Source organism: Manacus candei, unplaced genomic scaffold, assembly GCF_025592945.1.
Source record: "Manacus candei isolate 608988 ecotype Guabito, Panama unplaced genomic scaffold, ASM2559294v1 h1tg000043l, whole genome shotgun sequence".
In the NCBI taxonomy this organism is placed as follows: Eukaryota; Metazoa; Chordata; class Aves; order Passeriformes; family Pipridae; genus Manacus; species Manacus candei.
The window spans coordinates 13,147,852-13,160,299 of record NW_026138091.1 but is presented as its reverse complement, the minus strand read 5'-3'; the positions used below and the strand labels follow the sequence as shown (position 1 = coordinate 13,160,299).

The window sequence follows — 12,448 nt, the reverse complement described above, 5'->3', positions numbered from 1 at the left end:
AAGCATATTTTAAAAAAAATGCAAATAGCATTTTATAACTGTGGCTTTGTTTTGCTCATGTCAATTTTCACTTTTTTCCTCTGTTCTTTTACAAAAACTGCTACGTTTTCAGCTATATAAATTACTTATCCTTAGCAGCACTCTCTATTTTTGAAATGTTAGTTTATGATATAACTATATATAAGTTCCAGTGAATTTAATTATGCACAGTCTGGAAATAATTTATGTCTTTGTGTGCTTATTGACCATATAGAAATCTTTATTATTTTATTTAAGGAAATTTTAATTACCATAAATAGAGATACAAAATTGTTTCTTAGTTAAGCCCGTCTTTACCTCTTATTACTTGATAGAGAATTTATTTTCATTTTCTATGTCAAAAATACGGAAAAAGTATTTCTATTGTATGGAGCATTATTTAAAAAAATTATTACAAATAATCCCAAAGCCAAGATTTCTACTGACCTTTGCAGAGAACTTTCAAATTGTTTTTTTTTTTTCCTGTGAATTTATGTTCACATGTCTCTATTCTTAAATATTTGTTTACTAAGAAAGTGTATTACAAGTATTTTAAAACTATACATTATATTGGTATTGGTCTTGCCTTTACCTCACCATTAGTACTTGCTTTCCTGTGTTATTTGAAAAAAATCTTCTACAGATCCTTATAAGGTAGAGAAACAGTATTTCTAAGTATTTCTAAGCAGTTTCTCTTTAATCATTTAAGTTGGCTAGACTAAGCTGGTGTCTGAATTCTTTTGTAGTCATTGAGGAGAGAGATACTCTTTCAGAGGCTGATTCATGCCGCTTTAATTGTTCCTTTCTGTGCAACTCATCTGGAAAGCTTAGTTTCTTGACTGTAGCTGTGGTTAAATTTGAGAAAATATCAAGCTATTTAGGATTATCAAGAAAGAGATTTTCTCAACAGGTGCTTGAAACAGCATTAGAAACCTTTAAAAAGGAATTGGCTGATGAAGTTTAAGTGATTTTGAAGGTAGGCAATAACTTTGGCATCTTTAAAGTCATAGTTTTGTTTACTAAATATTGTGTTAATCCTATCTGACGTGCTAAACTTGATCTCCAGGAGAGACAATGAAAGAACCAGGCTTCGTAATGTTTAAATTTCTTTTGAGATAATACTTTGGTTCCTAGGTCACTGGTATTTTTAACACCTAAAATGCAGCAGGTACTTTTTTTAATACTTGTGGTGGTGTTGTATAATGAGAAAACTTTTCTGGAACCCCAACAGAAAATAAAAATGATTGAAAATTGCTGCACAATGTGTGATGTGTAGATACAATTGCCTTCTTTAAGTTAGCAACTGATTATTTAATTTTGTATGCTTAGAAAAGTTGCCACTGAACACAGGTCTAATCCCAGAATCAAAGAAAGTATAGAAGAGCAACTTGGAGCATGTAAGATTCTTTAAAAATAAGCCTAATTTTAAGAATCATACTGACAGATAATGTATAGATTAAATAGGTTATTTCTATCTAATATCCCATGAGAATGATTTGATTACATTTTGTATTTTTCTGTGCCTTTCCCTCTGTTGTCTGTTGAAACAGAAGTAAGTCATATTTTATTTCCATTATAGTTTGAGTTTTTTGGTTGGGTTTTTTTTGTTTGTTTGTTTGTTTTGGGCAGTGTCTTAGAACAGCTGGGACCAGTTCATCACTCTATGGGTATAACCCAAAACTGTGTATTCTATAGCCTTCCATGCCATTTCCCAGAAACTGTTATCAGTAGACTATTTACACCCTCTACCCAGAGCAGCCTGACTCCTCAGGCTATAAACTGGGTGTTAAGAGGCCTGTGAGATAGGAGGGTGCTCTTGTCCTCACACCCATTGTGGAACTCCCTGCCCTGAGGGAAGTGCTGGGCATTCTCCTGCCTGAACTGGAGAATATATAATCTTGGAGTCTTGGGACTTTTTAACCACTCTTGGGATCCAGAGGAAGACTGCAGATCACCGCTCTCAACCACACTGCAGACCACCACCCTCGACTGGACTGCAACCACCACTTTTCAACTGGACTGCAATCACTGCTCTCGACCGGACTGCACCAACACTCTCACCAACAGGTTTTCCCCTCTCCTTTTACTTTGGACTCAGGGGGCCCAAAGAACACCACTCTGTTCATGCCCCAGGGTGCTGGGTTATGCATTTGGGTTTTGTGGTTTAAAACCAATTGTTTGTCTGTATAATCGTACTTATTGTATTATTTCATTAAATTGTTATTCTGATTTATAATCTCTCTTTTGAGTTGGGTTCATTTCCCCTGCTGGTTTACCTTTAAACCAGCACAGGTAGTTATAGTAAAGATGAAATATGGTTCCTATGCTACAGCATAATGGTAAATGAAATAGTGCATATATTACTGTTGTTGACTTAAGCATTAAGCCCAGGTATTCTCATTCCTAGATCATTCTAACTTCCTATTTGGTAGATAAATATTTCTGTGTATGCTTCCAGAGTCAAAGGTTAAGTTAGAGTTTTTCAACCCTTTCGAAAAAGGTAAAGGTTAGGTGAAATGGCCAGTTAAAACAGCAAGTAATTAATTGAGTCTCTCTGTTAACAGGAAGAAGGTCAAGTGCACATAACTATTGTGATTACACAGTCTGCATTACAAGCAGCTGAGTAATTTGACCTGAAAGTGGTTAGATTGGAAGGCTGAGAAACAATTAAATGAGATTTTACTTCAAAGTAATAGCTATACTTCCAAGTTACTATACTATTTAGAAGTTTTTTTTCAAAGTGACTTGTCATGTTATTTTGCAGTACCAATTAGTTTTATTGATGCAAAACATTTTATTTAGAGTTTTTGGTCATCCTATATTAATTTTTAATTTTTTTTTCTTGCCTTACTTTAGCTAACTGGCTGAAATGTTAAAATCATAATTTCTAATGGAGATTTATTTGAATTTATTTTTTTTTACTTTGTCTTGTATGTAATTCTGCAAGTTTGCCAGATACACAATTTTGATTGTTGGATCCAAAGTGTAGAAAGGCTTCTCTAATTTTGTCATGTAGGAATTATACATCTAGTTTACACTGGGGAGAGTCTGTAATGATTTCCTGGTGAAGATCAAGTTATTTGCAATAACCTTTCAAAATCTATGAAAATCTGATACTCCTGATGTCTCATCTAACAATGAGGTTGGAACTATATAGCATGATGTAGATATACCAGGGAAAATTCAGTTGCTTTGAAAGTACACAGATTTTTATTAATTTCCTTACAACTCCATCTTAGTGTAGGAGATTGGTGCAAGATAGTGTCTGGTACCAGGAGATACAGTATGGATGTTTATTTACCATGGAAACTAATTTTTTGCTTTAGGGAGGTACTTCTTGCATTGTTTGAAAACTCAAGACTAAATCAGGCTCTAGAGAGAAGATAAGGAATGGAAGCTTATTAGAAAGGAAAAGCAGGAACAAGCATAGTTATGCAAGAATCATAGAATCATGAAGGTTGGAAAAGATCTCCAAGATCGAGTCCACCCTTAGACTGAACACCTTACCGACTAAACCATAGCAATAAGTGCCACATCCAGCTGTTTCTTGAACACTTCTAAGAATTGAAGAGACTGAGAGAATTGTTTATTTGTTCTAATTATTGCATGGTTGTACGGCAAAGTTTATGACTCTTTTTCTGAGGCTTTATGCAGGTGTTATATTCAGATTTTTACTTTTGTTTAGAGATTGCTCAGAATTCACCATAAAGTTTCAAGGAAGCACTGTTCTAGGTTATACATGAACAGTTTAAAATGTAAGAAAAATAAAACACTACCTTTCCAACAATGCATGCTTGCAATCTGTAATTATTATAAGACACTACTTTCAGTAAAAACAAAATAGTTGTTTGGCAGTGAGTGATTTTGCTTTTTAACAGAAATTTGACTAAGAACCATTAAAGCAATATGGAGTTAAATTAAGAATTACAGTATGTTATTAGACCATAGGTGTGGATCAAAGTCAATACAGAATAAGACAAATGTACAGGTTTTTGTGGCAGGTTGCTTATGCTGAGTTGCTAAAACCACATCTGGAAAACCACAAACAAATACATACTAAATGCCTATTTTTTTTCCCTTGGTAAATTGTCTGTCTTAAAACTCTGAATCTGGATTTTGATGTCAAAACTCATGTCTTTGTGCATACGCCTGCAATTTCTGCATCACACTGTGCATAAACTGAAAGTCTGGAACAAATTAGAAATTGTTGCTAGGGCAGAGTGAATTGTCCCATTGTCAGAAGGTATTTCAAATAGAGAAGATGCTGCTCTTTGTTCTGTTATTTGCAGCCAGCCATCAGGTGATCTGTAGTTGAAGTTTAAATAATTGTTTTGACACGTAAAATCAAAAATATTTATCAGTCTTGCATGATACACAGGCTGTTGTTTTCTTTTTATATTATACAGTGAGCTTTCCCCTAAGGTGCTTGATCAGAGAATACTGTTGTTTAAAGAGAAATTGGTAACACTGAGTTTAGCATCAAACTTGATGGCTTGAGGGCCAAACTGCTAGACTTGTTCGTTTTCTACTTTTCTTCATGAAGAAAGGAAAAGAGATTATAAGTGGAGGAGAATTCAATCTGCATTTAAGAAGTGCATTTACTTTCCAGAGATGTATATCCTACTGCATTCCTGATGTGCTGCTAAAGGCTACTTGTGCATTAATATTTGCAATGTGCTTGAGATTTTTTATAGTAATGATAACTAGTAGTTTCTACTCGTGCTGCTGACCCTAATTCATGCCTGGTCAAAAATGATTATATGCAGATGAGAAAATATTTTTACTGAGAAAAATCTAAGTTCAAGTTTTTGAGAGATTCATTTAGAAAATGGTTAATGTTTACTGCTTGTGAAACATCAGATATGTATCTGACTGGTAAATGTATAGATAGTTGGTTTTATTTCATATAGAATCATATTAATGATATGCATATCTTCTGAATGCCATTTTTTTGAGACAAGGTATATTTGTTGTGTGTAGGGAATCTTGTCTCTTCCCACACAATATCAGTTGAAAGGATCATGACTGAATGTGACCTTTCATACAAGGACAGTGAAAAAATGCAGTGTAACATTTTCTGTGTCCTATTTTGAATTACGTCTGTTTTCAAAGGTTATTGCTTGTTACCTCACCCATATATCAGTGACAGAGAAGTACTAATAAACAATTACTAGTTACAATATTTGGACCTTTTTTTCCTCTTTTATTGTTTAATTTGTTCAATGAAATCCCAGTGTTATGCTAAACACTGTTCAGGAAGGCATCAATATCCATCGCTTCAGAACCAGTTTCTCTTACCTCCTGTTCACACACTGGCTCTTGAACAAAACATCCTGCTCACCTCTTGAAAATCCCATAGGCACCCTTAGAACAAGTACCCATACCTCAAATTTAGAGTGATGTTTATTCAAGATCATTAGAATTTTTTACACAGGAAAGGAAATTTAAGAGAGGTCGATAATTGCATTACTATACATACATATATATATATGTACTAATCAAGTGGAAACGCTTACTTGGGAAGTTTTAAAGAACCTTTGAAAGTAAGGTGTTAAACCAGCACAGAATTTTGAAAGAGCAAACATAAAATTTGTTTTCATTCAATCTTTAAGAAATGTACAGTTCATCACATACATTATGTATTACCATTTCCATTGCTTAAATTTTACATGAAAATATTACTGCTTGAGCTTAAATGAATTAAAAATTAAGTCAATTATCAGTAAAGTAACTATAAAAAAATAATTTATAACAGCTTGTAGTAAAGGTGTGTTGTCTTTTCTTAGACTGTGCTCTGATTGAGAATAAGGTGTGGTTAATGTTCAAATGACTGCTCATTGAATCCTGCTAGGGAGCAGCATCACAAAGTGCTATTGATACTCCATATGTTTAAATCATATGAGCATTTTAAACTTGATTAATTCCTTCCAAGACTGAAATGTAAAATATTATAAAAATGCATATTCTCAGCCTGAGAAAGAATATGAAAGGCAAGACTGAACTGGAACACACAACTATTCAGGTAAAATTAATGCTAAATAAAATATTACTGTGAATTATGTAGTGACTTGAAAATTCCAGTGATGACTAGGGAATCAAGGTATGGTCCTTATTCATATTCATTGCTCTCTTACGCTTGGTGAAAATAAGGTTTCCAGGCTTGGTGAACTGTAAAAGGAAACTATTTGATTTTTTGAAATTCAAAATTAGACTAGTTGGATTTTATTTCATTACACTGAAAGATAAATTTATTTCAAATGTATTGGAATACACACATACAAAAAGCCCCAAGAAACCAAAATAAATTTAAAATGTTGGGAGTACTTTTTTGTCTTAATGTTAAAAAAACCAACAACTAAGTCTGAAACCATTTTTCTTTTTAGCTTTTGGAACTGGAAGTGAACCTCAAATGCCTTTAGTCATGCAGCAGTATGGGCAAACTTTTCATCCAAACTCATCTCAGCTTTGCTTTTTAAGGAAATGTAATCTTAGTGTGCTACCAGTTGACCAGAGATGAGCTCAAAGATACTGGTCTGTTGTGAGGATGGCATGGCCAATGGTTTTAGCCATGAAAACTAATATAAATCTCTGTCAATTGCATGTCTAGCAGACTACTTGGATTTCAACAGGCAGAACCCAAGCATCAGCAGAAAATCAAAACAGTTTGTTCCTTCAGTGACTTTTCTGTGTACAAGCTGCAAATAAAAGAATTTTTTTTTTAATAACATGAAAACACTCTTCTAAGTTTGCATAGTTAAATAATTAAAAGTGAAGAATGCAAAGAGGTAAAGTATATAGAAAAGAAAGAAAATTTATGGTGCACATGTCTACATAAACCTGTCAAAACTACAGTAAATAACATTTTTAATAGTCCTGTCTATTAATATGCATCCAGGAAGTTGGAGTATTTAGGCTGGACATGCAAGTTCAGCTTTCTTTTCTCCTAATATTATGTAATATACAATCAGAATCAATAAAAGATGCTTATGGGAAAATAACTGAGTGAAAATATGGTAATGCATTAAGAAGCTTTGGATAAAGCTGAAATTTGCAGAAAATTTTAAAACTTTTTTTTAAACTTGCACAGCTCCCTAAGCAAGGTTCACCTAAATTAGTGATAGATATTAATATAACATAGAGATATTTTTTTTTTCCCAAAGTGAGTGAATGACATAAATGTTTAAACACAATATGATGAGAAATTCAGGGTTTAATACATAAATCTATTTACGAAGCTACTCACCTCGTTGATAGTGGGATGTTCTACTTTTAATATGGTGGAGTATATTTTTCATGATAAAAGGTGTGCTGATTATTGTGGTGTTTGTAGGCAGGTCATTTTTCAGCATCTGCTTTTCAATGATGGTTTGCAATGAGAATGATTACAGTAGCTTCACTTCAGCATGAAACATAATGATTGATGCTATATCAAGGAGAACATGGAATCTCCTAATGACTTTCATAGTGTCTATTTCTTTGTGGAATTCCTTTTTGTTGTCTTAAAACAATGCGAACATTACTGATGGTATAACCTTATTCCCTGTGTCAGGTCTCCTAGAAATCCTGAACAGAAGATCATTAAACGAGTGATTGCACTTGAAGGAGACATTATCAAGTAAGTATTTTAAACCTTAGTCTCTGAGTCTTTATAGGAAGAGTGCAGCTTTCAGTGTATTTTAAATCAGTATCCTAGACGACAAGAACTTTCTAGCATTTTCTTTTTACCTATTCTTAACAAGGATGTCAGTATTGTACCTGTCTCCCTTTTAATGAGAGGAGAAATGCTACACAAAACTACTCACTCTCTCCTGAAAGGTACATGGGTGCAAATAATGCTTATTTCTGAGAATATCTCTGCCACAAATCAAGGCTGGTAATTGTACAGCATTTTTCAATAAGATTATAGGCCTGTGATTTTTCATTTACAAACTCCAGCTACTGCTTCACACTGAGGTGGGCAAATAAAGGTAGAGTGTTTTTTTGGTTTTATTTATTTATGTATGTATTTGTTTCAGGGTTTTTTTGGTTTGGTTGAATTTACATTTTATATTTATTTTATTTTATTTTATTTTTGAGACAAAGAACCCTTGTAGATGACTGTCTTTGCTGCAGTATTAGGAATCTGTAGGGAATATGTGGAACTGCTTTTATGTAAATTATTCTACCAGGAAAAAACCCCATAACACTGTAGCAAGAGTAGACTCCAGAGTACTTCAAGACTTGGTTTACTCTGACAGATAGACCTTCCTATTGGGGCCAGGAGGAAATAAATTGCCAGCAGATGTAAATAAAAAGTTTTTGTGAGAAGTGTATTATTTTGAAGAAAATACTTGCTTGAAAAGGTTTCTTTTTCCCAGGTATAGAATAGAGTTGGCATAGAGTTGGGAGGGTAAATCCCTAGTTTCCCATACTAAGCTGTGAATGACCCTGGGAGATCTCAGACAATATGGCACACTGTGACTCAATTAATTTAGATAATGATTCTTGCTCTAGTGTAGTGAATACTTAAGAAGTACTTGACAGCTGCAATTCAAGTCAAGGATTGGAGTTTGGTCTCAGTAAACCCTAGTTAATAATATGGGCACTGTGGAATTTGTCTATGTTTTCGTTTTTGTTTTTTTTGTTGTTTTCTTGCAGTCAATATTTTTGTTTTATTGAAAAATTCAGAATCATCTCAGTTTGAGAAACCAAAATATGTTGTAAGAAACCAAAATATGTTGTTACCTCTTTGTTGGAGCAAAATATCTTAAATAGCAGGCACTAAGAAGATAATTTGATGTCCAAAAACTATAGACATTTACAGCTAAAACTAGCTATCACTTAAAGAACTAAAACATACGACTAGTGTGTATGCTACTATGTGATGTCTTTTATTGACCTGTGTCCTTAAGAAGGTACTTATTCCTTGGTGCAGTTGATATTAGTGCTGTAATTCATGTAAGTGATAAGAATGGTATTCCTGAATCAGTATTCCTCATTCATTGCTGTAGCAAAGTCAGAAAGAAATAGCAATATAAGGCAACTTCAAGTGTTACTTTACACTGTTCTGTATTATTAACATATTTACCTTCATTTTTGAAACTGAATTTTGATTTTGATAAAAAAGGTCATTTAATAACACAAATTGCAGCTGTAGGAAATTAACTATGCTGTACATTTAAACTCCTTAAGACTCTGAACTTTTCATTAACTTCAGCCGGTGTTCTTGGCCAAATGGACAAATGCTTGGGACATAATGGCTGTGAGAGTTTATGCAGACAAATGAGGATCATCATACAGTCTTCTGTGTCCATGAGTGATTCAGTAACCTACAGGCTCATCAGTAGTCTGTGGTAATACATGTTAGGTGAATTTTTTGAAAGAAATACTTATCTCAGTAATTAAGATGTGCATTTTTTCATTTGAAGACATGAAAACTGTCCCAGACCTTTTTGCTATAACTGTATGTCTGGGCTAGAGTTAATTTTCTTCCTAGTAGCTGGTACAGTGCTGTGTTTTTTGGCTTTACAATAAGAATAATGTTGGTAACACAGTGATGTTTTAGTTGTTGTTGAGAAGTGCTTACCCTAAGTCAAGGACTTTCCAGTTTGCCATGCATTGCCAGTGAGGAGGTGCACAACAATCCGTGAAGGAGCATGGCCAGGACAGCTGACTCAAACTGGCCAAAGGGATATTCCATCCATAGATCATACTCAGTGTGTAAACTGCAGGAGCTGGCTGGGCAGCACTGATCACTGCTTGGCAATGGACAGTGAGCAATTGTATTGTGCATCACTTGCCTTTCTTGAGTTTTATTTCTCTGTCTCCCTCCATTTAATGATGATGATCATCGTGATAATAAAAATAATAATTTTATTAATTTTTGCTGTTACTGGTGTTATATTTTATTTTGTTTCCATTATTAAACTGTTCTTTCTCAACCCACGAGGTTTACCTTTTCTTTCCAATTCTCCCCCACACTGGAGGTGGGAATGGGCTGGACTGAGCAAGTGGTTGTGTGGCATTTAGTTGTCAGCTGCAGTTAAATCATGATAAACAGTATTGTCATGGGTTAAGATAAGAACAATGATAGGCAATATGGTCTGTGATTGTGTAGTTATGTTTTCATAGCTGAATGAATTATCTTTACTTGATCTACTTGGAGCATGACTAGGGATAATATGTCACAAGAAGGCTGTGTTTTTTCATGTTATCAGTTAGGGTAAGTTAGTTAAAATTTTAGTATTTGTTAATTACTGAAAGTAATGAAAGATCAAATAGGCAGAGCCATTAATGCCATAGGAAAGGATCCTTATATTTTGATTTCAGTTCCGGTGTTATGACTCCATGGCAGAAAAATCCTGTTTTTCAAATTTCTAAAAACATTTAATAAGATAAAAATTATGATATTTTAAAAATAATAATGACTGACTTCTAGTTTTTGAAAAGGAGTGTAGGTGAAATATCTGTAATAGGTCCATTTTGACCTTTCATTTTTTATTTTTCAGGTAGCAACACATTATGGACTACATAGTACTTTTCCTTTTGAAATATGCTTTGAAGCTTGAAAAAGGCTACAAAGTCACTGAAATAAAAATTTCCATTTTCTATTCTTCTTTCCAACCTAATTGCTAGTGCAGGTGAAGTGAGTTTGGTATTGTCTTGTATATCCCCAAGCGTAGTACATGCCACGAACCTATAACAGATAATTTAATTTGGATAAGCTATTAGAACTTCCTCTTCAGAAGAATTTAAAGAGCAGTTAGAAAATTACCATTTAGCCCTTGAGAATGAGTCTATAGGTTAGCTTGTATATGGACAATATTGCAAAATGTAGCTCCCATAGATCAGGATTTGTTTTATCTTCCGTGGGTTCACAAGAGAATTAACTTTAAGTGGGAAATCATTACAGTGGTTCCTGAAGACTCTTTAAATGTTAACTGTTCCAAAGGAGGCCTTATTTTAAAAGTCAATATAATCTAATTTGTTAAAAATTAAAAACACTTGGAGTAACTTGAAATTAAACTTATTAAAACACGTTTATCTTAAATTCATTGGTGGAAATTAAAAAATCTATAGTTATCTATCACAGATGAGTTATGTTTTCGGTAACACAAATAAATGAAGCTTTATGCAAAGGAAATCAAAATTTGGATTAAGAGAGTAACATTTGAAATTAAGTCTGCTCAGAACCTTGCTGAACTAATTTGTTTTTCTCTTGTCTGTCACAGTTGCACAGGTCTGCAGGAGCTTGGTGTACCAGTTATGTTTCTTTCATCTAATTGTTTGCTTCTTAACACTGTACCTGGGCTAAGAATGATTTGTAAGCCTCTAGGAAGAGTAACCTTTTAAAAAGTTTGGTCCAGGGATATCGTTAGGGTATTTAGGAGTTAGTGTTCTGAACTGAATGGTTCTGCAAAATGCTGTTGCATTTAAATGTTGCATCTTGCAAAATTCCTCTGAAGATGCGAATAAGGAAATACTCCTTGTTTCTCAAAGTATGGCAATGCAGACACAGATCACACAGAAACAATTTCATGTTCACTAGTACTGTAGTACGAGTCTTTTTGTTCCCTCTTTTTGGTAACCATTATTCTGAGGTACTGGTGTTGTTGTTAGGTACTGCTTGCAATGGCTCAAAGTTAGAATAGGAAATATGGAATAGGAATAGGAAAATAGATTATCAGTAAGACACATTAAAAGAGTAGGAATCACAGTTGATGTTGATACGAAGGCTATGTTTATGGCTGTGTCCTATTCTCTTCTTCTGCAAAGTCCACTCTCTGGGTTATGAATAAAATAAAATAAAATAAATGAAAAAGATTTTTAAAAAAAATTAAAAATCTGTGAGTGGTCAGATCCACATTGACAGGAGTGATAGTGGAATCAACAGAAATGAGAACAGATTGTACTCTGTAGAGATTAAAAATTTTGGAACATTTTTCATTTTAACTGACTAATTGTATTCTTCGTATTGTTCTGTCTATGTACTTTATGTATTTAAAGGATGTAGCTGCAGTCAAATTTCCCTAGATGAAAAACTCTTTGTCTTCCAAAATATTCTTCTTTTTTGTCCATGTGCATAGAATACTCATAGGTATGATGCAATTTATTTTGCACTGCTTACTGTTAGGTACTGATGGAATTTTTTTAGCCAATTAAAGCTTTTTTTTTTAGGTTCCAGCTATACTGCTCTGTCATGACTCTTTAGAATTGATCATATCCTTGCAAGTCTCCTAAATAGAGTTTCCATTGATTTTGATTCCGTTTCCACATGCAGAGTCATTGCCTGACTGAGCTCCATTTCTGTAAATGCAAATGATGGGAATGTATATTGGTGCAGCATCAATAACCTAGGTAAACAATTTGACAAATGTAGAATGAAGATTTTCTGTATCCATAGTGAATTTCTAAGGTTCTATAGATCTTTAGGCCCAGTAATGAAGGTCTG

At 33.7% G+C, this 12,448-nt stretch overlaps 1 protein-coding gene across 2 annotated transcripts in view; it reads left to right on the top strand.

Annotated features, from left to right (window-relative positions):
- The window catches only part of IMMP2L (inner mitochondrial membrane peptidase subunit 2), a 427,044-nt gene that overhangs the window by 275,625 nt on the left and 138,971 nt on the right, over positions 1 to 12,448 (top strand). For both annotated transcript variants that reach the window (XM_051795595.1, XM_051795594.1), the window contains exon 4: positions 7,568 to 7,633. In XM_051795595.1, coding sequence (XP_051651555.1) covers positions 7,568 to 7,633 — 66 coding nt within the window. The remainder of the gene's footprint in view (positions 1 to 7,567; positions 7,634 to 12,448) is intronic.